Source organism: Acomys minous (genome assembly GCF_964271855.1).
Source record: "Acomys minous genome assembly, chromosome: 14".
Lineage (NCBI taxonomy): Eukaryota > Metazoa > Chordata > Mammalia > Rodentia > Muridae > Acomys > Acomys minous.
In genome coordinates this window covers 13,980,571-14,007,369 of record NC_140496.1, presented here as the reverse complement: position 1 = coordinate 14,007,369, position 26,799 = coordinate 13,980,571, and the positions used below count along the sequence as shown (strand labels likewise).

The 26,799-nt window shown below is 46.1% G+C and overlaps 1 protein-coding gene across 2 annotated transcripts in view; it reads left to right on the top strand.

The window, feature by feature from the left end:
- Positions 1-1,624: 1,624 nt before the first annotated feature.
- WWOX (WW domain containing oxidoreductase) overlaps positions 1,625-26,799 on the top strand; it is a 918,103-nt gene continuing 892,928 nt past the window's right edge. The window contains exons 1-4 of one of the 2 annotated variants that reach the window (XM_084756914.1): positions 1,625-1,908; positions 6,869-6,933; positions 7,736-7,793; positions 9,384-9,562. In XM_084756914.1, coding sequence (XP_084613040.1) covers positions 1,802-1,908; positions 6,869-6,933; positions 7,736-7,793; positions 9,384-9,562 — 409 coding nt within the window. In that variant the 5' untranslated portion in view covers positions 1,625-1,801. The remainder of the gene's footprint in view (positions 1,909-6,868; positions 6,934-7,735; positions 7,794-9,383; positions 9,563-26,799) is intronic. The other variant, XM_084756913.1, reaches the window with a different exon arrangement.

Below are 26,799 nucleotides of genomic sequence, written 5' to 3'. Positions count from 1 at the left end.
TCAGCGGTAGCCCATACGAATGCACAGACATTTGAGAAAAAAGCCTTGCTCTCGTAAAATTCAAATGGGAAAGCAGCACTGTTATGACTAAATGGTTGGCATAAGGAGATGGCTTCATGGTTAAAGCGCTTGTCCTGGCCTCCTCAGGCATGTGCACACCACACAGACGTGCACATGTGGAGGAAAAACAAAAACAAAGACAAAAAAAAACCACGACTCAATATTGTTTTCATTTAGTTGGCTTTTCACTGCATTTGTTCAGCGAAGTGTGTCTGTCCCCAAGGAGTATGGTGAGGATGGAGCTATCCCACAGCAACAATCATTTTCAGGACTTAAGGACAAAAGCAATGTTGTCAGTACCCCTAACTTACCCATAAAAGACACAGTCTTTCCATGGAGGCATGCATTTTCTCAGCCCTGGGCCAGGACACTTCTCCACAACCAAGTGCTGGGAAACAAGTTATAAGTAGAGCAGGTTTTGGAAACTTGCTTCAGCAAGGCCAAGCTGAACATAGGCTTCAGATTGTGGATTTAGGACGTTTGTAGGCAGGAGTCTTGTTTGTTAGGTGCTTTAAGAGTCTGCTTTGTTAAGTTTGTAATTAGGTGGTGCCTATGAGCGATAGAACCACATTATGGCTGGAAGACCATTTTTTTCTAATGGAAAATCTGGAGGCCTGAGAATTTCATTTTCTCTCTCTCTCTCTCTTTATAGCCTAGGGTGGCCTGAAACTCATAGTGGTCCTTCTGTCTTAGCCTCTCAAATTCTGAAATTACAAGCGTGAGTCAGTGCACCTGTCTAGACCTTGTGTTTCTAAGTTCTCCAAGTACAGTTTTTACATTTCATATTTACTTGCACAACAGAGTTTGTGAGTGGAAAATCCCTGCCATAGTATCAAGTCGGGATTCTGGAAGGTGTGTCCAGCCTGAGGCTCGTGGAAGCTTGTGGCAGCTTGTGGCCCGGAATAATAATAAATACGGACAGACACAAAAATTGTTAGCTTGAAACACTGTGAGGTTTTTTTTTTCTTTCCTTTTTCCTTTTTTGAATTGGTTTGAGCGATTCTCCAGTGTGAATTTTGAATATGACAATGTCACAGTATCCTGTTGCAATGTCAAAAGATTGAGCATACACGCTTGCATGGAGTCCCGAGACAGCCTCGTCATAATTCTTTTCTTTTCTTTTCTTTCTTTCTTTCTTTTTTTCTTTCTTTCTTTCTTTCTTTCTTTCTTTCTTTCTTTCTTTCTTTCTTTCTTTCTTTCTTTCTTTCTTTCTTTCTTTCTTTCTTTCTTTCTTTCTTTCTTTCTTTCTTTCTTTCTTTCTTTCTTTCTTTCTTTCTTTCTTTCTTTCTGTACTTTAGTCTGCAGTTGAGCCTGGACTACATTTCCCAGGATGCCCCACTGCTGGAACTCATTCAGGAGTGGGTAACACATTAAGGAAGTGATTTCGCGTCGCCCAGCAACGGGCGGAGTCCAGCACCGTGACTGGGTGGGCACGCCCCTTCCAGGAGCGGGAAGAAGCTCATTCCAGTTTTTGGGCCGTCCTGTTTTTCCTTCCAGCCTCAAGGCCATTCTGTTTCTCCTGAGCTTCCACAACCGCTCTCTCCGCTGGCTTCTCCCACCCCCCCCACGCCCCGCCCCTTTCCCGCCAGTCGCCGCGAATTCAGGAAACTGGATTCCAGCTGCGGACCGGCTGGGCGAGCAGCGCGCAGGCGCGAGCGGTCTAGGTCCCTGACGCGCGGGGCGCGATTGAAGGCTGAGTGAGTTGCTGAGGAGACAAGGGCGGCTACTTCTGTCTTCCACCATGGCAGCGCTGCGCTACGCAGGCTTGGACGACACGGACAGCGAGGATGAGCTGCCCCCGGGCTGGGAGGAGAGAACCACCAAGGACGGCTGGGTGTACTACGCCAAGTAAGCGGCCTGGAGCGGCGATCCCGGGACCCCAGTCCTGTGAGGCCTGGACCCTGCGCTGCCCAGCCCGGCGGGCAGGCGCATCCAGATCGCCAGCCACCTGTCCTAGGGTCACCCCCATCCCAATGGTGGGGTCAGGGTCAAGACCGGGTCACCTGGCTGCCTGCAGCACGCCCTCTGCTGCTCACTAGGTGGCACTGCACCGTGCCGTCTTAATACTCTAAAAAGGAAATAGAGAAAAATTTAATACCCAGCTCCCGCCAAGGTGGACCTGGGTTGGAGGCCAAGCAGTGTGTGTTTTTAAACAGATGTCCTGGATGGCTTACAGTGGTTTCCCAGGGAAGTTCTAGAAACCCCAACAGAGCCTTTCTCCACTAACCGTGACCTTGAGACACTGAAAGCCCTGGCTGATTATCTGTTTCCCTCATCTGTAAAATGAGTTGACGCAAGAATGAATCCAGGTCTGTGCATAAGGCACTCAGTGCAGACGCTAGTGGCTGGTAGATTCCCTTGCCCAGCCGGAATTTACTGTTAGCTGGACTGTATCTGTGGCAAAATTGAATAGGCCTGATGTGATTTACCTGTGAGGTCTCCCCTTCCTTCCTGTCCCACCTCTCCTTTTCTGAGACAGGGTCTCGATTCGTAAGCTTGACTGGCCCAGAACTAGCTTAGTGGGTCAGGCTGGCCTCGAACTTTCACAGATCCACCTGCCTTTCTAGGGTCTCAGTGTGTATGTAGGCATGAGTAATCCCACCCCCAGTCTCCGGTGTGGGCTTCCATAGAGAACCTACAGCAACTGACTATATTGGGGACAATCTGTTCATTTTTAACGAATAGTAGATACACCTAATGTACAAAGTGATGGGTTTGGATACAGCCTTGGGGTCATGATCAGGTCTGTTTTCTCTGCCACTTAAAGAATTAAAAGGCAGGGGAAAAAATCCCCAATGCAACAGGTGGCAGCAGAGAACTCTCCAGTACCCCCAAAGAGCAGCAGGCAGACTCAGCTGAACGGTGTTTACTGGAAGAGGAAACACAGTCACAGAGCAGAAACACACTGAGAAAAAGATTCTGCAAAGCAGAGTGGGAACTCTGGAAGCCAAAAAAGCCAGCCTTTTTTCCAGAGATATTTTAGATTATATATATATATAGAAGAAAGATGGCTGATTGTCCCACAGCTGTTGGGTAACATGTCCTGATGTGTGTCCTTGTTGAGACAGTCCATCAGCAGGGGCCTGCTGGCAAGAGATGCCAGGCTTTTGTCTCAGGTCAGGCGGGTGAGGGAGAAGCTGGACCGACTTCCATCTTGGAAGGGCACCACCTGTGTTACCTAGCCATGGCCCCTCCTCCTGCCTGTCTGCCTACCAAAGCCCCTGCTTACCTCCTAGTCCTTGAGTTTCATGGTGTCCTTTTTCATATGCTATTATGTGCTTTACCTCACTTCTTTTCAAATACTTCATCTTGTACTTTCTTGTCATTCTGTAAAATATTTTTTTTTAAAACAGGGTCTCATGTTGTCCAGGCTGGCCTTAACTTGATTTGTGGCTGAGGTTGAGCTCCGGCTTCTCTCAGGCTGGGGTCACAAGTGTGCACGAGCATACCCCAGCTGTATGTTTTTAATTGTTAGGAGAATCAATCTTTTTTTTTTTTTTAAGGTTTATTTTTTGTAATTATGTATACAGTGCTCTGCCTGCAGGTACACGTGCAAGCCAGAAGAGGGCATCAGATCTCATTATAGATGGTTGTGAGCCACCATGTGGTTGCTGCGAATTGAGCTCAGGACCTCTGGAGGAGCAGTCAGTGCCCTTAACCTCTGAGCCATCTCTCCAGACCCGAGAATCAATCTTTTTAAAGGTTTCCATGACAGTGTATTATCCCTTAGTTTTTAGAAAACAAATTATCATAATAACACCTGTAATCTGTATATTTAGTTTATAATATTAATTCAGTAATAATAATAATAATAATAATAATAATAATAATAATAATAATAATAATACACAGTTTTGTTTGTCCAGCAACGTTTCCTGTAGCCTAGGCTTGCCTAGAATTCTTTATGGAGCCAGAGATGACATTAAGTTCCTGATGCCTCCACCTTCCAGATACGGAATTACATATTTGCACCATGCCACCTGGTTCCAGAAAAAAAAAATTAAACAATAACTTTTAGGGCTTATTAGGAGTTGGTCTGTGCCCTGGAGTCTTCCCACAGATAGGCTGTAAACCTCTCCTTGAGATTTGCAGCTACCTAAGGACTCACTGCTGCCCCTGGTGGCCAAGTAGAAAAACAAAAAACAGGAACGCTCTGGGGACTTTATTTACTCAAAAGCCCTTAAGTACCAGGCCGCTTGGTGGGCACTGGTTATGTGCAGCCGAGATGCAGCTGTCATCTTTAAGGAGCGCTGTAAGACAGGGCAGATTACTTGTAATAGATAGTTCCAGTGCAGTCTGTCCAGAATGAGGTGTGGGTGGGCGAGGGAGGCTGCCTAGGAGCAGTGTCACTTGGCCTTTGTCTCAGAGTGCTGGTAAAAGGTGGGTCCAGGTGGCAGGAAGTCAGGCAGGTGGAGGGGACCGTGGGGGCAGAGACGCAGGCTTCCTTCTGTGGCGCAGAGTGCTAAAGCCTGACACTGGCAAGGAAGGAGTCAGTTTGCAGAGGCCCCTCTGTGCTTCCCTGAGGACTCAGACGGTGAGGAATGACGCTGAGCTTATGTCTTTAGAAGGAATGAGTGCTGTAGAGGAGTAAGCGGATTCGTGAGCAGAAGGTGCAGGGGTGTAGGCATGCCATTGACCCCACCTCTGCCACTCCTACCCGCTCCTCTGTGCGTAGTCTCCGCCCTAGGGACCTCACTAGTCTGTGCGGCATCAGCCACCTGTACTTCTCTCTGTTTCTTGTTCCTTGGCATCTGCTGTGGTGATAGAGGAATGCAGTTACTCCCTTGCTGAGAGTGGACTTAGGACAGTCAAGCTTAACCTGGGACTGCCTCCTCCAGGGCCTGGCTGATTCCGACGGTAGGCTGCCTGGTCACTGCTGTCAGGCGGTTCTAGCTTTTGGTCCATGTTCTATGCGGACAATGATCTATTGTAGCTGCACTTTAGGTTTTAAGTGAGTGGTTTTTTATTAAATGTGAATCGAGCAAAAGTAAAAGAATAAATAGCAAGTAGCAGATAGAAGCCACGAATAGCAGAATATTATCAAACAGAGTACTCAGGGCCCATCAGAAACCAACTGGAAGGAGCCCAACTGAGAGAGAAGTCAAGTCACAGCTTTAAGTCAGGTGTGAACAACATCCGCTCACACCTGGGAGCCCTGTGGAGAGGCCATGCTGGATGGTGTCCCATTGCTCGGTACCTGCTCTCTGTGGACAAGCTTCCCCTTAGCCACAGGCGTCTTTACATTATAGAATAAACAGTACCCGAAGGAAGGCGCTTGGGAATCTTCTAGCTGTATTCAAGGACACAGTGTTTTTTTTTAAAAATACCCTTAGCTGTCCACTGTTTTCCTTTCTTCTTGTCATAGACTAGGGAGGCCATTAGTCTCCTGGGGGCTTTTGGAGGGCACGGGAAATAAGCATGCTGGAGCCTAGGGTAAGGGGAAGCCTGCCTGATGCCAGAGCCCGCTTTCAGTGAGCTTGGACAGACACCACATGACACTTTGCCAGTCGAATGTGTGACAGCTCACTGTTTTATTATAATGGTTGCTCCGAGAGACCATTTGAACAGTGTCTTCATAACAGCCCCATTGTGCAGATGACAGAAAGTGACAGCTGAGAGATAGAGTAAGTGTACCAGTGGTGAATAGGGCCGTCTTGTCACATCTAGTGTTCACAGATCCATGGTCATCTCGTCGTAGGAAACGACCTATGCTGCTGTCTTCCTGCATTCTTAACATACATTTGGGTGTGCTCAGGACCCAGTGATTAGTGATGCACCAAAGTTACACCTGGGGGCAGAATACACATTTAAAAATATGTGGTGTGTGTGTATGCACATGTGTGTGTGTGTGTGTGTGTGTGTGTGTGTGTGTGTGCATGTGTGGGAGTGCGCATGTGCGTGTAAGTGTGGTGCATGCATGGCATGTTGGTGGAGGTGAGAGGACAGCATCCAGGACCTGGTTGTCTTCTGCTGCGGTTCCAGGCAGCAAACTTGGGTCATCAGGATTGCATGACAAGCACCTTTACCTCTTGAGCCATTTTGCCAGCCCAGAGTGTACGTTTTTAAAGTCACCTATGTAATTTTAGTTCTTAGCAAGTAGAGACAGTAGAATCAAGTGTTTAATGTCATCCACTGCCACACAGTGAGTTCAGCTGGTCTGCATGAAACTTTGTCTCAAAAAACAAAAACAAAACAGAAACAAAAAACCAACCAAACCAAAACCAAGAAATCCAAAACTAAACAAAGCAAAAGAACAAGGAAAACAGACGTTTAAAAAGCATTAATGGGGCTGGAGAGATGGCTCAGGGGTTAAGTGCACTGACTGCTCTTCTGGAGGTCCTGAGTTCATTTCCCAGCAACCATATGGTGGCTCACAACCATCTATGTGATCTGATGCCCTCTTCTGGTGTGCAGATGTACATGCAGGCAGAGCATTGTATACATAATAATAAATAAATAAATCTTTAAAAAAAAAAAAGAGTAGCATAAGCATTATAAACCAGGTCTGAAGTTTGTCAGTATATCCCTGAACCAAGGGAAAAGAAATACAAAACGTCTTTCTAGAACTCTAGACTCATAGAGTTTGTAAAGTTGACTTGGAGCTCTCCCCACTGGCCTGCAGGGTTCTTTCAGGTTTGATTCTCTGCAACCTGGGGCCTCTGAGCTGTTGTAGTCAGGAAGCTTTCTGCTCTGAGTGTTCTCTTTCTGCATCTGGCCTTCAGACTCCAGCTCTGTGGGGAGAGACACAGTTAAGCACAGTGATGACTTTTCAGCGGTGTTAACTTACTCTATTGTGGGTCTGTTGCAGTCACACGGAGGAGAAGACCCAGTGGGAACATCCGAAAACTGGCAAGAGAAAACGAGTTGCAGGAGGTCTGTATGTCATTGGAAGCCCACAGTCCTGTGCCCGAAGCATTAATTAGCCAGGGAAGATGTCACAGGCAGCGAGGTAGCAGTGGACCCTGTCTTTCTGAGAAGGCTGTCTGGTGGATGGCCATCAAGGAACAAGAGTCTCAGTCTGAGAACCTAATGGGATTTGGCAGAAGGAAGAGATGAGATCTTGAGATGGACAGGAGGAAGGCCTCTGGGTTTAAATAAAGAATCTTGAAACAACCGGAGCCTTTGACTTGTGTTTCTCTGTATTTGCACCATGTGGGTAATTGTTGTTGGTGTAGGCTGTAGAGGCAAATGTCAGTATTTTATGGAAACCTACAAAGATATTTCTGAGCAAGGTTGAAGCTTATTGGCATCAGTGAGTTTAGACCTCAGGTGAGTTTGTACGTGAAAATGATAGGATGGCTTTATAGCATGGCACAAAGTATCCTGAGTCAGCTGGTCCTGTCCTGTATACTTGCAGACATGGCTGTGAGCTTTGGGAATTGATGCTCATAGGAGCATCTGCTGAGGCTTGAAGTAAAAGCAGGAGCCGAGCAATCAGTTAAGAGTGATCAAGAATGTAACAGGATTTTGGTTAAATCAGGAGGCAGAAATGTGGATTCCAGATGAGATGCTGGGCCTTCTGTAGCTGCCACCCTTGAAATGTGTGAGCGGAGCAAGCTGGTCCAGAGGGTTTAGGGGACAGGGGATGGGTGGGATAACACTCTTTCCTGACCTTGGGGTGTGGCTTGGCTTCATTTCACTACATACACAGCTGTCAATCTTCCTTGTGTTTCAGATTTGCCATATGGATGGGAGCAAGAGACCGATGAGAACGGACAAGTGTTTTTTGTTGAGTAAGTGTCTATGTAGAAACATGGCCAGTTTGACTTTTTCTGGTGTGTGGGGTGGGGTTCGAGACAGGGTTTCTCTGTGTAGGCTTAGCTGTCCTGGACTCGCTTTGTAGACAAAGCTGGCCTCAAAATCACAGCGATCTGTTTGCCTCTGCTTCCCTGAGTGCTGGGATTAAAGGCATGTGTCACCATGCCTGGCTGGCCAATTTGGCTTTTAAGAGGAATGTTGAGTTATAATTTCCTACATTGACTGTATGAAAATATGAAGTCATATATACCTGTTTTATCGATAGGTATAACCACCTTTACAAGCTTTGTGATTTTTTTTTTCTTCCAATCTGCAGTTTTCTACCCTTCTCAGTATACTAAAGTTTATGGGGTCAGGCCAGCCCAGCCCTTTGAATGTGATTCTGCCATATGGATTGTGGTGTAGTAGCTCAGACCTGCCCTTCACATTCAAGTGTGCTACATGGATCATAGTGTGATATTCCCTAAGCACACCTCTGATAGCATGCCGTTTGGGGAGTTTCATGAAATTTTTCTTATATTTTCCCTGTACTTGATTGAACCACTATTTTTCTTTCTTTCTTCTTCCTCTTTAAGCTGTCTTTGAGGCTTCCTAAAATTTTTTACAAAGGATTGATGTGTCTGTGTGACTGTACGAGGGCATCAGGTCTCTCTACTGTCATACCACAAATTCCTTTGAGGCAGAGTCTCTCCCTGAACCTGGGTCTTGCTTTTTCTTGGCTAAGATGGAAGGCAGTAAGCCGCAGCAATCCTGTTGTAGCTGAAACTTTTGGAACTGAGCTGTGGTTACAGATGTGCAAATACGGGATTCCTGGCTTGCTGGATGGGTGCTGGGCTCCAAACTCCAGCCCTCATGCTTGGGCAGGAATTGATTGTTTCCTTTTGTCATGTAGGTTTCAGGGGTTGAACTTAGGTCATCAGGCTTGGTAGCAGGCACCTTTATCTGCTGAGCTATCTTGGCTGCCCAAGAATACGTTTAAAATGTAGAAATGGTATGAAAAGGAATAATTCAATAGTCTATATGTGCCAGTTTAATTTAGTGTTGTTTATGTAAATTCTGGATCAATTTCAAATCCAAAGTAGAGTGCTTATTATAGACGATATGGCCATGGTCTTAAAATGCAAATCTTTGAAACTGCCATGTGGCTTGCTTTATAATTACTGAGACTATTCCCTTTCCTATTTTCTCCTTGTGTACCAGCATTTGTAGGCCCTGGCACGGGCCAGTGAAATCACATGGGCTTCTAAGGATGAGAATGGCTGACAGATATTATGGCCACATCTGTCATAACATGAATTCAGTCGAAACTCAGAGCCTTTTCAGGGAGCTGCTGTGGCACCCAAGGGCCAAGTGTGTCCTAGTATCTTCCATGCCTGTGTTCCCAGGCAGGAGAGTCATCCTTCTGGAGGTCAGAAGGGAGATTAGATGGGCATTAGGCCTCTCCATGTTTGACTGTAAGCCTTTTGGTGCGTGAACAGTGGGTTTTCCTGAAGTGTCACATTATCTTGTATTTGGGGATGCTGGTCCTTGTGTACAGAGTTCAGTGCCCTCCCTGTTCTTTGCAGCCACATAAATAAAAGAACTACCTACTTGGATCCAAGACTGGCGTTTACTGTGGATGACACCCCAGCGAAGCCAACCACCAGACAGAGATACGATGGGAGCACCACTGCCATGGAGATCCTGCAGGGCCGAGACTTCACAGGCAAGGTGGTCCTGGTTACTGGAGCCAATTCAGGAATAGGTAGGCCTGTAGCTCACTGTCATTTTATTTCACTTATTTATTTTGTGAGTGCTACAGTGAATTCCACTTAAATATAACTGTAATGAAACTTTGGTAGTGACTCTTCAATTTAAGGATGCTCTTACAGCCTTTTCAGCTGTCTTATTAAAACCATACTCCCTCTCAATCCCAGTGTTACAGTGCGAGCGAGCGAGGCTTTGTGGGGCCTGACCTTGAAGTTGCTCAAAGCTGAAAAGTCAGCAAAAGGCTGTGGCTATTTTGGTCCTCGGGGGCTGGAGACAACAGGCTCTGGCTAAGGGTTTTGACCCGGTCTGTGTGGTGCATGGATGTATTCCAATTACCTGGGTTATCCAAACCAAAATTGATTGGTAACGGGATACTGGACAACAGCAGAGTGTGACTTTGGATCCAAGGGTACTGCAGGTTTCCACTGGTCACCGAGCCTATCATTTTCTTCTGGTAACCATATCTTATTTCTTCATAAAACTGGAGGGTTCGTCCTTGTCTTCACCTCTGCAGTAACCCTCCCAATTGCCTCTGCTTAACCACAGTGACCATGGTGAGGTCAGCGGCTTCCCATGCTGGGGTAGTGGCAGAGATGAGGTGGGCCCTTATACCATCTGACATTAGCATCTGAATTGCTTCAGATTAAAGCATAGAATTACATCTGGCTGTCCTCTGGCTTGTCGTCCTTCAAGTTTCTGTCTATCTGTCTGTCTGTATATCACAGTGCCCCCTCATTGCTTCTCTCATGAGCTTTTCTTTTGTTTTTTGGTATTTTGAGACAAGGTTTCTCTGTGTAGCTTTGGCTATCCTGGACTCGCTTTTGTAGACCAGGCTGGCCTTGAACTCACGGCGATCCGCTTGCCTCTGCCTGCTGAGTGCTAGGATTAAAGGCATGCGCCACCATGCCTGGCGAGCTTTTCTTTATTTTCCTTTGTCTCTCCTGATTTCCCAGTGTCCTTTGCCAGCAAGCACAGGCAGTGAAGTGAGGTACCAAAGCCTATCAGCCACTCTGCGGTGTGGCAGGCTCCCAGAGCTTGAGACTGGCATCCCAGTGTAGGTCTCCTGACCATACTCCTACTAAGGTAAAGGGACATGGGAAACGTGCTTGAAACAGTGGAAAGCAGCTTCCTTAAAATCACTCCGCAGCCCTTAGCCTGAGCCCAGAATACAGTCCAGCCTTTTTGGGCTGCCTTGGGTGATTGTCATGCTGCCAGTGGAGCTGCAGTGCTAGTAATAATGACCTCAGGACCCAAGCAGAATTCCTAAGCCAGGTCACTGTGGAGGAAGTTTTTAAAGACAGATCTGAGGACCTAACAAAGTCTCCCTGTGTCTGTTTATCACTCAGCTCACTAGGAAATTAATGAAAAGACCTTATTCCCTTGGTCTGTTAGTTGGACAGTTTTTCTTATTTATTTCTTTATTTCAAATGTACTTTTTTATGTGTATCAATATTTTGTCTGCATGTATGTATGCACACCACATTTGGAGTTAAAGAAGTTGCTGGATATCTTGGATCTGGAGTTCTATAGGGATGATTGTGAGTTGCCTTGTTGGTTCTAGGACTTAACCTGGGTTCTCTGCATGAGCAGCTGGTGCTCTTCTTAGCCAGGGAGCCAGCCCTCCAGCCCTCAGGATAGGCTTTCTTTAATCAGTAAGGTAAGCAACTGGCTCCTGTCAGCCTCCTCTGTCTGATGTTACCTAGCAGGCCTTTGCAGCACCAGGTGTTTGGCACTGTTGTCTCAGACTCAGAGGTGGCTCAGATGGGGTGAAAATCATGTTGGGGTGCTTCCTGAGATAAGGAGATTCTGAAGGGTGGGGAAGAAACATGTGGATCCAAAGGCTTCCAAAACCCTGGTAGCTTAGAGGGAAGTGCTGCCTCTCCACTGCCCCCACTTCTCTCTTGTGCCCACTGTTTACTTTGTGGACGCTACCGGAGGTATGTGTGGTCCCACTGGTGTGACTAGTCCTAAGGATTAAGACAGGATGGATTGCAGAAGGCTTTAGGAAGGCCAGCCCCTACTTTCCCTTAGGGACTGCCTTTAACAATGTCTGTCACTCCTCCCTCTCCACACCACCGCGCGTGAGTCTGTGCTAGTGCTGAAGATTTTGATTCTTAGTTTTTGGAATAATATGTTGCAAATTCCAGGCAGTCAAGTTCATACAAAGCACTCTCCCTCTTCTGCAGGCAAGTGTCAGACTTGAAGCTGCAGGTGGATAGGCACATGTCTTTTCGTCATAGCTTTTGTCCAAAAGCAGATTTGGCTTTTGTCCTTTGAGGCAGTCTTGGAAAGTGTCTTGCCCAGGTAGTCCATGGCTTCTAGATAACAGCCTTCCTTCTCCTCAGTGGGGCAGCGTGCCCATATAAGTCACCATGACTACTTCGCTTTGCCTGTTGAATGCAGAGTGCAGTGGGCGTCTGCTCAGGACCGCTTGTGTCACACTCTGTGAAAGCTTTGCCAGGGTCTGGCAGCAGTCCTTCCTTTGTGCCACAGCAGGGTGACTGTTGTCTGCATTAGCAGTTGAATCCTTAGTCTGTTAAGCTGAGTGGATGGATTCTGAGCATCGCCCCCTGTGAATGGACAGACACCTTGTCTACGTGTGAGTGGTGGTGTGGCGGTGCCTTGTCCACACTCCCCTCCTGGGGCTGTCTGCAGGAGAGGTTGAGGGAGGAATGTGTTCCTGACTGACTGACTGGGTTCCCCAGGGCCCTGCCCACTTGGACATGAGCTCTAAGCAGACTTTTCTCTCAGTGACTTGCTCACACTGGCTGTAAGCAGTGCTGAGCTAACTTTTGAATGTTGATATATATATTTATATTAATGTTGATACTTGATGTTTCTAAATTCTCAGTTCTAAGCAGGGCTAAAAGGTTGGGATGGTTCTGGAATGTAGGTGGATTCAGAGGCAATGCAGAAATACATGGGGCATGAAAAAAGATTATTTTTGGAGACAGTGTCTTGCTATGTGTCCTTACCTTGAGTTTGCTATATAGCCCAGACTGGCCTCCAACTCCTGATCTTCATGCCTCACGTGTCAGCATTACAGATGTGTCCCACCAGTCCTTCTGTCTACTGTTGTTAGCCAGATTACCTCTCTTGACTGTATTCAGCTGTCTGTATTGGACGTGGATCAGCTACAGCCCCAGGGTGTAATCTGACCTACCTGATTTTGTAGGTGGTTTCTATTGGAACACAGCCATGCACATTTAGGGCATCACCACAAGCTGAATAATTACAGAAGGGATCATGTGGCCCCCAAAGCCCAAAGTCTTTACTGTGGGGCCTGCACTCACAGCATTTATTCTTCCCACGTTGGGTGGTCTAGTTGAACCCAAAGCAGGGCTGCCTCAGCATTCTGTTTCAGGAAGTTAGCTGTTGTCGGGATGATGGGATGCCCAGGCCAGAGGAAAAATGCGCCCAGCACATCATGAGTAACTTGAAGGTTGTCCCCCGCACCACACCCGTCTTCTTAGTGAGCTGCACAGTTAGAATGTTGTCTCCTCGGGAACTAACGCTCTTCTCCTCTTGACCTTTGTTTAACCAGCTTTCTGAACCTGAAGACTTTTAGATTGAAAGCTGTAGCTTGTGGACCTCAGTGGAGATCAGCATCTCAGGCTCCAGGGGGAGCCATCCCTTCATCCAGAGCTGCTGCTAGCCGATCAAGAGCCGGAGCCTGCTAACCAGTAGACGAGGGAGGAGCTCTCTGCCCTGCGCAGCACAGCTGGGCAGGAGGGGCAGGAGGCTGTGGCTCTTTGGAGTTACACACTGGCTGGCTCTGATTCTGTAAAAAAGAAGGAATCGGCTTCAACATGGATGACTGCATCTAAGTCCTGGAAAAGGAGTGTTTTAGCCTAGGGTGTCTCCCACCTTCCTGGGGCCCATGGATTTTTCTAAGCTAAACCTGCCTTCGAGCTTATTTGGCTGTGTGCACAGAGCTGTGTGGAACCTTCAGGCTGACTTGCTGGTCAGCACTTTGTAGTGAGGGCAGTCACATGCTCCTTGAATGGGACAGCAGTTGCCCTTCTTTTTGTCAGAGGAGCATTTGAGTTCCGTATGACTGGTGCTTCATATAGACTGATATATTGCCATTCTGTTTATGGAGGGAGTCAAGCTTTTGTCAAACGCCAGTAGAAACTTGTAAGCAGCTGTGAGCACATTAGACATTTCTTATCTGTTGTTCAGGGTACTAACGATAGAACTCTCTTTTTCCAGTCTGAAGCCAGGGGTTCAGATTTGAATTTTAAGTTACTTTCTGAGTTTAGTCAGAATGAAGTTTCTTTCACCTTCTGGACCTTTTTAATGTTGGGGTACATCATACTTGGCTTCTCTCTGAAATAGCCTGGCTGGTTTTGTGTTTTGAGCCAGCGGACCAAAAACAAACAAACAAACAAACACAAAAACCCAAAAACGCCAAAAACAAAAACCCTAAACTAGCTTTTCTCCTTGGAAGAATAGTAAGCCAGCTATGTCTGTGTGTGTGCGTGCATGAGTGTGCGTAGTCTGTGTATATAGTGTGTATAACATGTATGTGTATGTGTTTAGTGTGTATTATATGTATATGTGTATATGTGTATGTATGTATGTATGTATGTATGTATGTATGTATGTGTTATGTATTTTTAGGACTGATGCTGTAACTTGCTATAGGTATTTATGTTATTATAACCATCCCCTCAGGTCTTATTGTAAAAGTTCACACACACACATTCACATGTACATGCACATATTCACATATACACGCATACAAATTTCATCTCTTGGAGATAAAAGAGGTACACACTCAAGTTATCAGTTACCTCTCAGTTTGTTCTCTTTAAAGCAGAGTGAAAGCATCAGATTTTCCTGCCGAGAGCTCCGAGGTGTACTTATAGTACTGTATTTTATGTAGTGGTCCCTAAATCACATGCTGATGCTCTGACACGAAGTTACTGCTACCCTTTTATCCTGTACATCTTCACTGCGGTGGATCCCGCCTGGAGTCAGTCCTGCCCGATCTCAGCTGTTTTCCATTGAGATCACAAGCAGCAGCAGCATCCACCTTTTCTAAGAGACTGAGTGCAGGTGGGGGCCGCCTGAACTTGCTCTTCATTTGCTGTTTTGAATGGAGCCCCCCGTCCTTGTGCGGGGGTCCTGGAGCTCCCCATTGCCTGCCTTTTCAGTTGATGTGATCTGAACTGGAGAGGACTTGGGTATCATCTTCCTTTTGGGAACTCAGTGCTCATTAAGCGTGGGAAGCCCCTACATCATCAAAGTGACCCTTAGGGAGTTAATTAAATATATCTGCGACAACTAACTGCTCTCTTAAGCTAAAGCGATTTGAAATTATTTCCTTCTGAGGAACTATTGGAAATTGTTTTTCCGTGAGACAAGAGTCTCGTTACATAGCTTAAACTGGCCTACAGTTCAGGAGAGTTCTCCTGTCTCAGCCTTCTCTCCACCTGGCTGGAAACTCGAGATTTTTGATAAAATTGGGAAAGGTCCTTGACTGGCATTACCCACAAATTAAAAATTAATATTTTTATGACTCAAACAGCACTTCACATGTCAATGTTTTTGGATATCATACTTCCTGGGAAGCTTAACACCCAACCAAGAGGCCAGTTAAGAATGCTGCCATGGTCACTCTGGTGCGGTTTGCTAGCCCTGTGTAAAAGCAGACTAGGTATGCATGTGTGTATTAGCCACAGGCACTGAGTTGGTTTATAATGGTGTATATGTGTCCATAGGTACTCCTCTGGTCAGCTGTAGAAGGAATTTGTCCTCTGAGGCATCAGTTAATTTTATATTTTCAGTTAGGTTTGGGTTTTTACTTTCTTATAGTGTCTGTTTAGCACATGAAGTTTGTATTATAGCTAGATTTGAATGACAAAGTGGCTAAAACCCCTAATTTAAGGAAAATGTTTACAAATCTGATTTCTACCTTATTAAGGTATTGTGGTGGTGTGTCACATGCAGACTTGGATATGCTTCTACATAAATTCCAATTAAAGTGATTCTATTCTTCCCTGCCTTTATATAATGGAGTGGCACAGTAAGCATTGTAACACAAATATTGCTGTTTTCTGTAATTAACCTAAAAGTAGCCATGTTTATATAGTTTGTTGTATTCCCCACTAGAGGGCACTGTTGCCCTTTGAGATCGTTGAACTAAGGCCCTGTCTTTGGTTGGCTGGCTGGCTGGCCTGGCCTTGGTTTTTGTTAAATAGCGCCTTTTCCCTCCCTAACATATCTTTTAGGACATGTCCGCCTCAGTGATAGAGCCCTGGCTGAAGACTGGGACCAGTGTCACATTTCTCTTTCTCTTTCTTGGCTTTGTGTTTTTGTTTTGTTTGTATAAAATGCCAAAGATGAAGAGGTCCATTTAGCAAAAAGGTCCATTGTATTCAGGGAGCAGCTTGTTCCGCCAAATTACACAAGGACAGTGTTTCTTGGCATTATCGGTTTTGAGTGTGCTGGCCTATCAATTATCTGATTTCTTTTTCTAAGTGGGGATTGTAATATTTAAATATTAATGCCAGTGTTTAAGGTTCATTTAGAATGCCTCAGTGACCTTATTTATTTATTTTTGCCCAGCAGCCTTATCTAGAGTGATATAATGTATTTTAATTAGATTGTTTATGAACGATGCGTTCTGGTACCAGAAGAAAATGTGTCCTTTTGGACTTGGTATCTGTTTCTTAAATAAGAGCTCATATAAGCCAGACTGAAACAGGCAGCCAGTGCTCTGCACAGAGTCTTGGACAGGGGTGGAGGGGGGGGTTGATACTCCCACTTAAATGTGAGTTGCTCATTCATTGCTACTTTCAGCTGTTAACAGTAATGTGACCCAGAAGAAAAGAACTTAGACTTGACTTTATAAACTGTTTATTTTCAGATTTTAAGTGGACACTGGATGAATATACTCTGTTATATACTATTGTGTGTATTGTGTTCCTCCTCCGTGACTTTTCCCTCTTCATCTAAAAATGCCATGGGGGTGTGTACCTGTACCAGAGCAGTGGTTTCACCCGAGTGGAGATGTTCAGTTCTCTCATGCACAGATGTGTTCACTATTTAAAAAATAAATTGTTAAATCTAGATGGCTGTTGGGAGTTACTGCAGATTTGATAATAAAGGTGACGCTGGCAGGTGGGACTTCTGGCTGTCACTGGTGTGAAGCAGTCTTGGCCTGTTCTGGCCTGTTCAGCCATGCATATTGCCCCAGCATGAATTTTTCAACCTTGTCCAAAATTGCATTTGGGGCATGGGAGCCTTTTTCTAGGGTGTCTTAATGTAAGGCACCCCTAGGTTATCAAGAAGTACATCACTGTGGTTGGAGGTCCCCCTGCCCACATCATTTCCCTTAATTTTGTAAGTGAAGCCCCATAGTGATTTACCAAACCGAGCTCTGGGTGCAGAGCAAGCGCTGAGCTGGGTGGCGTGGGCTGCACTGGTGGGTTCAGATCTCTTGGTGTGTGGCTATCACGCTGTTTAACTTCTCTTTCTTTTTGGATACTTTTATAAACTGTATTCAGACAGCTGTCATTGGTGTTAAATTAAAGTTTCCCTCCAGGGTCTAAGGAGATCTACATAGTGTGTGTATACAAGAGGTTGTGAGGGTGTGGGAGGAGGAGGGAAGGAGGGGAGCCTGAGCCTGAGATGGGCATCACCTTCAACGTGTGGAGGTTGATTAGCAAGATGAGTGAAGTGAGGTTTTTTTTTTTTTTTTGGTTTGAACAGATCTCATAGAGACGGAATTAGAGTTGCTGTGTGCTCATGAAGAAACTTAAAACCATGACTCTCAGCCACCCTTAAACTATAGTATTCCAGATCAGTGTTTACGTGTTATTATAATATTATGCAGATCACATTTTACACAGAGGGACTCTCCACTGTCTTTTAAAAGTCTCATCTCAGTGCTTGCGTCTGTATCAGAATGGTGCCCGAGTAAGAGAACAGAGAGGTGACTAGGCTAGGATTGCACAGTCCTGAGACAGGTACAGAGTACTTGTGAGCTCCGGCCTGGGGCTCTGTGCTCTGTACCTGTCCCCTTCCTCTACTGAGAAGCAGCCGCACAAACCTGCCAAGCTCATTCGCTCTGAAACCAGGTCTAGAATGAGACTGACCCGGTGAGGGGGAGCTGTAGGTGGGCTGTGGCAGGTGCAGTTTCTAAACTCCAGGTGCATCATGGGTGAGGGCATGAGTGATTGCTTAGACTTCTTCACGGTGGGATAGATTGTGTCAGGTGTGGGTATCAAGTTCCGAGAGAGAGAAGCTTAACGTTTCATCAAGCCAGGTCTTATGTGGAATTAGCTTTCTCGGTCTTCTCATTTAAATCGATTAAAATTATTTTTATTATTAAATGTTGTACAAGTAATGCAATTATTAGTTGTTCCCTATGGGACATTTAGAAAATAGAAAGAAAAACAGAACAAAACAAAACAAAAATAAAAACCTGAAACACCCATACAGCTGGAGGCATATTGTTAGTATTCAGGGTCAGTGATCCTCAGCTTCCCGCTTTTGTGATTTTTCTACTGAGCTGTGGATTGTGTCTTTCCTTGCCATTAAATATTCCACCTCTTAAATGGTTGCATACTATTCCATTATATGGTTCCAACTATTTCCCCAGTGTGGCCAATTTGGGTAGATTCCAGCTTTTTAATAGCCACGGAATGGAGGCAGACGTTTTGCAATTAAATGTTTGTACCCATCTGTGACATTCTACAGCCTTATTTTGTGGGAGGAGAGTTGCTGAATCGACAGATTTGCTCACAAACTTTAATATATTGATTTGTGACACTGTACCCCTAAAATTGTTGCACCAATCTGAATGCCAGTTGTTGCCCTGTGTCCCTGCCAACCTTGGGAAGGGGCATTAAAAAAAAAAGTCAATTAAATCCTTATGCCTCTGATTATACTTAAGACGGAGCAGTTCTTCATGTCTGGCCATTTGTACTTATTTTTTTTTTATGAATTGCCTTTTCATTTTGTATGCATGGCTATCAGATATATATTGATTGCTGATTGATTGCTCGTTCCATGCAGTATAATTTAATTTTCAAAATGTCCCTTTCTCTTAGAAGTTAATTTATCTCAAAGTGTCTGTTACTCTAAGTACATATTCAATCCTGTGATCAAGAGGCAATTCATAGAGAAGCCGGCTCGACTTCCCAGCCTGCTTTCCTGCAGTCCTCTGGGCGTCCAGGCAACATGCTCTGCCTAGCACACCAGCTACCATAGGTCCTGGGCCCTGGACTGGAAGAAGGAAACTGAGCCCGCCATTGGCTAGCTCACAGTGGGGCTGGACAGGCCGGAGACTGGAGCCCGGAACTGATAATTTGGGGCCTTGCAGTTTTTCCCCCAGATCTGGGAAAGCTAGCAACACCATGCTGGGGCTTTCCCCTGCATTTGCTCATGCGATGAGCCTGGCTCCCGTGTAGTGAAATTGTACCAGTGCTGAAAATAGCTCTGCTGACAGGCAGGGCAGGCTTGATTGGTGGCGGGTTTCAGTCTGGAGAGGGGCAGGCGAGGAGTTCCGACACTGGAGGCAGGCATGACCTAGTTTTCAAACTGCTCACTGCTTCCTACCTGAGTGACGTGGGCCAGGTGACTTCCTCCAGCTCACGAGCAGCACTGCATCTTTATGTACAGTTAGTTGTTCAGCATGGAGATCTGGGCCCCTCGCAGATACTAAGCCTACAGTAATTTCTGCAGTGGATGCTGGGGTCCAAAGTGAGTCCTTAAATTAGTTTGATGTTCCCAAGCTTTGTGCTTTTGAGGTCTTCCCAAGGCTGCTGCAGTAGCTAAGTGTTGATCCCAGGCATCTTTTTGAACAACTGTGGTAGGCATTGACTGAACTTTAGTTTGAAAAGATTTTTTTTCCCTCTTTTGATTAGAAGACGGTTAATGTTCCTGTAGCTTGGAACAAAAAAGACATCACAGTTGGGTGGGGGCCTGGAGGGACTTCAGCCATCAGACCTTGTATGAGCCGGATCACAATTGTTTCTGAGTGTGCCACTAGGACACCTGCTCACACATAACCGATGCTTTGTAGGGCTGCGTGCTGTGTTAAGTCTAAATGTCCAGATTTGCTGTTCTCTCTCCTGGAGCATAAGAGTGAGTCAATGTGGGGGTGTAATTTTATCAGTACTTGAGGTTTAGTACCTTAACTGGAGGTTCTTGGGAAGAAAATGAGACGGGGGTGGGGGGGGTGGGGGGGGCGGGCAGGAGGGGGCAACAGCTAGCTTGTTAACTGACCTGAGGCAGGCCGCTTTAGAATTGTAAATGTCAGGCTCTTCATGTGTAAAATAGAGAGAATATAACTTCTCTGTCTCTAAAAAACATCTGCACCTGTGTGTGTGTGTGTGTGTGTGTGTGTGTGTGTGTGTGCGCGCGCGCGCGCGCGCATATATAACTTGTTAGACTCAGTTCATTCCTGGGGTCCAGCTCAGGTCTCAGGTATAATGTGGCAAGTACTCTTACCTTCTGAGGCATGTCAGTGACCCCAAATTTTTCCTTTAAGACAGGGGGCCATGTAGACTAGGCTGCCTTTGAGTGCAGAATCACAGACATATGTCCCCATTCCCAGCCCTGTCACTGTTTGGCACGGGCCAAATAGTGGGTGGAAGTGTGACACTCAAGAGTGCTTTAGGATAAGGGCGCTCACAGTTGTGGAGGAAAATAACCTCCCAGCTGTAGGAAAGAGCCCTCCAGGTCGGAAGAGGAAGAAAAGAAACCGGTTCCTCAGTAGATGGAATCCTACCAGCTCTTGCTATCTTTTCATCAGGATGTGCTGAGAGGATGCTTCGGGCATCGGCTTCAGTGTTCAGAAAGGAGCCAGATGTGGAGAAGCGGACTGCGTGCTGGGCAGCTGGTTTGGTGGTCATGTCTAGAAAGCCTTAACCAGGTGTTGCTCTGCATAGAGTTGACAGGGTACAAGGATAGCCAGAGGGTCATAAACTTGATGTACAAAGAAGGGGAGATTCCTCATGGATCCAGGAACTCCATGGGGGAGTCATGTTGAGGTTTCATAGGTGGAAATAATGTCAATTCTTAGGCCACGTGGTTTCTTGCTGGTGGCCTCTAGTTTCTAATCCTCTGGTGTGTCGACATCATGGAGCCAGTTCAGAGAGATATGCAGAAAGCTTAGGTGAACTGGGTGCTTTTTTTCCCGACAGACATAAAAGCAATTGCAAGTCCCATCTCACTCTGGAAGCATTTCCTAGTAGTCATAGCAGCCAAAGGATGAAAATAATCTCTCTCAAAAGGAGGAACCCCACGGAGCTGGGGACATGGCTCAGTGGTTAAATTCTTGCTTTACAACCATGAGGACAATAGTTCAAATCCTCATAGTTAATGTTTCAGCCTGGGAGGGTAAGGCTAGGCATATGAGTGTGCTCTGGGTTTGATTGAGAGGCCTTGCCTCAGTGAGTAAGGTGAAGAATGCTTCTTGACAGCAACCATGGTCCTCCCCATGTACATGCACACACATTCACACATGTGCCCACTTTCATGCAAGCATGTATTCATATATATCACACACACATAAAAATGGGACAAGAAAGAAAACGACACACAAAAGAAGGGACCTCACTGCTAGCCATGCCTGTCTGCAAGGATGAACTTCCCAGATGTTTTTCATTGCCCAATATCTTGCCTTCTAACTGCGTTGTGCCTCCTCCGTGTGGCTGTGCTGCAAGGCAGCTGGACTCTCACAGTTCAGCAGCTGGGTTTAAGGAGCTTGCCTCAGCTGAGAGATCATCAGTGTATTACCAAAACCAAACCCAACCTATGCCATTACAGCTTTATCTATTAGTGAAGAAGTTTCCATTCTGAGTTCATGTACAGTTTCCAGATTGAGTAGCTGACACAGTGGAGAGTGCTGGAACAGATCCATTCCAAGAGACGCCTCAGCCAGGAGCCAAGTCAGATTTTTGGCAAGAGACACCATCTTTTCCGCCTGCAGAGCTGATGGTCTGAGTGCGTGAGGCTCCTTTTTCACCCAGTGTAACTGCTGCTTAGCCACTGTCCCCTGTGTTCTGTCCTTCCTTGGTATTTTTCACTCGAGCAGGGTTGGAGCCAGTTGTGTACACGCATCACCACCAGGCACTCGGAAACTGACTAACTGGACTGTACACATATTCACAGTGTCTGTCATATGGTCCTCCCCTATTTATTCAGTATCCATTTCCTGTCACTGCTATGAAAGATCATCATGTACCTACTGGCTTAAAACAAACCAGGTTTCTCTGCTGCTTCTTTAGAGGTCAGAAGTTATATCCATCTCACTGTACTAAAGGCGGGGTGTTAGTAGGGCTGGTCCCTCTGGCCTCTGGGGTAGAGGGACCTATTTCTCTCCCTTTCCCAAGGTTCCTACAGCTGCTTATGTCCTGTGGTCATAGTCCCATCCTCTGCCGTCCAGCCTTCCAGCATGCCATTGCAGTCACCCGTTCTTCCCTGTGCTCTAGCCATTCAGCGCCCTACTCTGTGAACTACTGTGACTACATTCAGGGTCATCTTTCCTCCATCTTAAGATCCTTCATTTAACCCCATGGTCAGAATCCCACGTGACGTTCCCAAAGACCAGGATGTCAACATTGTCTGCGGAGCTAGATCAGAAACTAATGCATTGTCCCAGAAACAGCATCGGGTACATTATCAGGTACATTTCTTGTCACGGTGACAAGTCCTGACAGAAGTGATTATTATAGGCTCAGGGTTCCAGAGGGTACAGGTCACCATGGCAGGGAAGGCGCAGTGGCTGGAGAGCTTGTGACGTGCCTTGTTCATATCCCGATAGATCAGGAAACTGACCTCATGTTAGACGTGCAGTTGGGCTATGTCTCTTTAAAGGCTTGCCCCTCATGGGCACCCTAACCTTGGACTTTTCTGCTCAGTGAGATGCCTCAGGAAGCTGTTTGCTCCTGAAGGCCTCCAGTCTATAGCATTTGCTACTGCAGCCCTCGCTCACTGAAGCCTCTGCTGCGCAGGCTTTGGCGCTTACTGAGCAGTGTCGCCCCCTGCAGGCTGCTTTCCTGCTGACGCCTGTGCTCCTGTGACCTAGTTGTATGGTGAGTGGATAGGTTGACCCACCACCTCCGAGTCCCTTTTTACTCAGTCTTTTAGGTATTCAAAACCCATGTATCAACTACAGGGTACTAGCCAGGTACTAGTTGCTTAGTCTGCAGTAGAGAGCCAGCTTTGGCGTCTCCTCTCAGGGAGGGTGAACAACTCAGGGCGTTAGCAGCTGGGTCTTCTTGCTTCCTCAGAACATTAGGTTGATTGCTGGACAGTGTTTGTGTGTCATTTCCCTGAGTGTGATATATGTGTATGCTTCTGGGTCACTTCTCACTTCCTGCATTTTTCTCTTTGCATTTAAAGACACAGACACAGAGGCCTCTTCCCTCTTCATACTTGAAACAACCACAAGGAAATCACCAAGTAGATTCTTTACATAGAAGCGAACATTTGCCGGCAGCTGGCACTCTTTAAATAGTAGAGTTGACGTCTAAGTTTTCTTAAGCTTTGTCCCATATATATGTCTTCCGAATGGCTACCAAGGTGTGAAAAACCTAGGATAGGTCTGGGGTGAGGGCAAAGTCACCATAAACTTGGACAATGTGTGATCTGTGATCCAGTGTAATTGCTTATTCTGTAATTTCTATTCATCACGGTTCCGTTGCTCGCCTTGTGTTAATAAGCATGCAGGCACATTACTTTTTTTTTTTTAAAGGTCACCCACAGCTCGAAGCTCCTACTTCTGACCCAAGCAGTGACTCTCCGCTTAGTGTGTGCTGAGCAGGAGTAGCTGGCTTGGGCAACAGGCTTGCTTGATTTTGTGGCCCAGATGTCCTTTTCACTTTCTGGGTTTCTTTTAGTGAGCTCCCAGGCTTCGCTCTGGGGTAGGGCTTCACCGTGGCTCTGGGCTCCTCAGGCCTGATGCTCTAGCTGAGTTCTGCTAATGCTGGCTGTGGATCTGACAGGCGTGCGGGAGGTTTCATAATTGCCATGGCTCTTTGCCCCACCCCGCTTGCAGTTCTGCCGATGCTGATGCTGTTGTTACTGTAGAGCACAGGACTTGAAGCAGGCAGGAGAAGGCATGTGGCCGCATCTCACGGTTGTGCCTTCTGTCAGGGCCGTGGGGAAAGCGGTCATGGTTTTGGATTATATTTGGATCCCAGCACTCCAAGCGAACTTTTTTATGACCTATTATGTAAAACGGAAAAGGAAACTAAGTCAGGATGGCCCGCTCAATCTTCAGGGAGTGACCTGGATTTCATGTTTTAGTTGTCATGGAGGTGGTATTGTGTGGAGTGAGGAATTGGAAAGTGTTTAACTTTGCAAAGGATAGCTCCTTTAAAACCCTGGGTTCTGCTTAAACTGTCCAGCGAGAAATACTTGGGAGTGACATGATTTCCAAGACCCTCCCTGCGACAGATTTACATGCAGGTGGATCCCACTGCCGGAGGGCCTCCCTGCTCCCCCCCCCCCCCCCCCCCGCCCTCCCACTGTGCATGGCACACACAGGAGCCTCGTCCTAGAGAAGCCACTCACAAGGGCAGGGGATGCATTTGCAGAGCTGAGCCTGAGCTCTCGAGGGGGAGGAGTCAGTCCTCAGTTGGCGCATTAGAAACAAGGCTTCCCAAGTTTACAGTCAATATGCTGTAAATTCTTCCATGTCCTTTGCAGACTGTGTGGCTCTTGTTCAGATCTTAGAGCACCATATGTGTTTTCTTAAATGCTTCTCAACCGTTTCCGTGGGGATTTGCTGCCTAGTGTCCCCTCCCCTTTTCCTTCACCCTTCCACGTCTGTGAGCATGCAGACTCAGGAGCATTCTAAGGTCGGTGGGGGAGTAAACCCGTGGCCAGTGCATTAGCATGTGCAGCATTTGCTTGAATTGGAGCATGGGCTGTCATTGTCCACATGCTAGCAGTGGCAGATGCTACCGGATACTATCAGAAGTCTAAGGAATGCAACTCTCTCCTTAATGCTGGGTGTTACAGCAAACAGTACGGACTTTGGAGGAGTTCTGTGCTGGCACCCAGCGCTTAGTTACAGCTGTGGCTTTATTTGTGCAGTTAGCTTCTGGGAAGCATTGGACTCCTCTTTAGATTTGCTCATTCCTTTGTTATGAAGAGAATTGGTGTCTTTCCCTACCTAACAATGTTCAGAGTTCAGCCCCAACTGGGCTCATCATCCTATTTGCTTATATCTATTACTTTTATTTTGGCACCTCAGTGTCTGTCATTAGGGTCTTTAAGCTCTTGGAAGATTTTTGGCAGTTGCTGACTGCTTGAGAACATAAATCACTCTCCCGTTCTCTGCAGAGTTAAAAAATTCACATTATTAGACTCAGGTCATGATAATTTAGGTGCTGCCTAGACTGACTCGCAGAGTAGTTTACTTGCTGAATTAACCTGATAGCTTTTGTGTTAGAAGCCTCGTTCCTGGTTTCGTCTGTGTTAGATGTGAAAAGAACCAGGCGAGTCGGAGGCTATTAATGGTGTCGTCACAGGGTAATCCCTCCGTGGAGAAGCATGCAAGGAGGAAGTCAGACGAAAGCAGGAAACCAAAGCAAGAGCGTGAGTTTTGGTGCCTTACGATGTTGCTGACACAGGAGACTGGAAGAGGACAGGAGAGATGGTGTCGCCCGCATGCCAGACAATCTAAATGCAGTCTGTCCCCTGTGGACTAAGACCAGGGCTTGCTGGGAGGGCATGCGTGCTCCCTCGGGCTTCCTCCCTTGGAATGTGGGAAAGCTAGCAGTGCAGCAGCTCATGAATAGTCATTTACTGAGAGAGCGACCAGAGCCCAGCCCATCATGGAATATGAGCCCCACGTTCTTTTTGTGTCCTGCTGAGAATGGGACCCTGCTGTCTCCACTTGGCCATGGATGCCACAGTTCCTTCCTGGTTGTGTGCACTTGTGTTCTCTAGGATGGCTGTACTAGAGGTTTTAGGAGCTTTTAGGAGCATACAAGAGAGGAAAAGAGGAGATAGAATTTAGGTTTTCATTTCTCTACTCACTTGAGTTTATTATCTGTATACATTTTGTGAGCGGTGTTCAGACATCAGACAACAGCTTTGTGGAACATTTGGATATAGGACCTCTTTGTTCTGTGAACTTAGATTTCTTTCTTCCAACCCATGACTTTTATTTCATCAGTGCCTCCTCCTTTATATAGGAAATTGTCATAAATTGTTCTAATAGTGAAAGTGGTGACGTCTTTACATGCCTCACTGAAAAGTGTATGCTATGTGAATTATTTATCAATAAAGATTTTATTTAAGAAACACCCCGAAACATTTCTCTGCAGTTGACCCAACAAAAGATAAATAAGAGTGCTTTCTGTAGCCAGGTCTGTCAGATTATCTTTCAGCTCCTTGAGGAGTGAGCCTATAACAAAAGTTGATTGCTATAGCTTTAGATCTCTAGAATAGATGATCGCCTTTGTGACCAGTATGCATTCAGCGTGCAAATGCGGCTGGCTGATTATTATATATACACACATATATATGTATATAGTGTGTTGAATGATGGGTAGGTGTGATAGCCACATATAAAACTACATTAAGGTCCAAAAGGTGCTTTTATGAGGCGTGCTGGCAATGGCACCCGACTTTCCCTGGGCTTCTTCATGTCCATTGTGATGAATCTATTTATTACTCCTGTAATGAGCCGCACACATGGTTGGTTAGCCGAGTTATTGAACTTTATCAACCTTGGCTGAAATTCACAATGCGTGCCAAACTTGTTGTAACATGTAAGAAATTACATCTGGGTAAAAGGTTCAATAACGGCGACTCTGATAATGGAATCTTTCACAGAGCATGGGATTTCATGATATGCCCCTGATTCTTAAAAATTACAGTGTTAAAGCAAAACAAGAAATCACACACACCTGGAGAAACATACTCACTTGTGGTGTAGATTCTAATTTATGGCAAGTGTATTCCAGTTCCAGGACACATGGCATATGACCTTATCCCATCTAGGCATTGTGTCGAGTAGTGCCATATCAGCATGTTATGAGTTCTGGACTGATTGAGACACTGATGTGAGACAGTGCTTGTACTCATCGTGAATTAGACTCAGTGACACAGAGCTTTAAACCCTCACTGGTGAAATCTCAGCATAGATGGGTCTGCAACCTTGTAAGGCTGTGCTAGGGTTTGAGAGACCCTTTATATAACATACTTTTTTTCTTACTGAGTTATGAGCAAAGGGAGAAATAAGACCAGTGATAGATC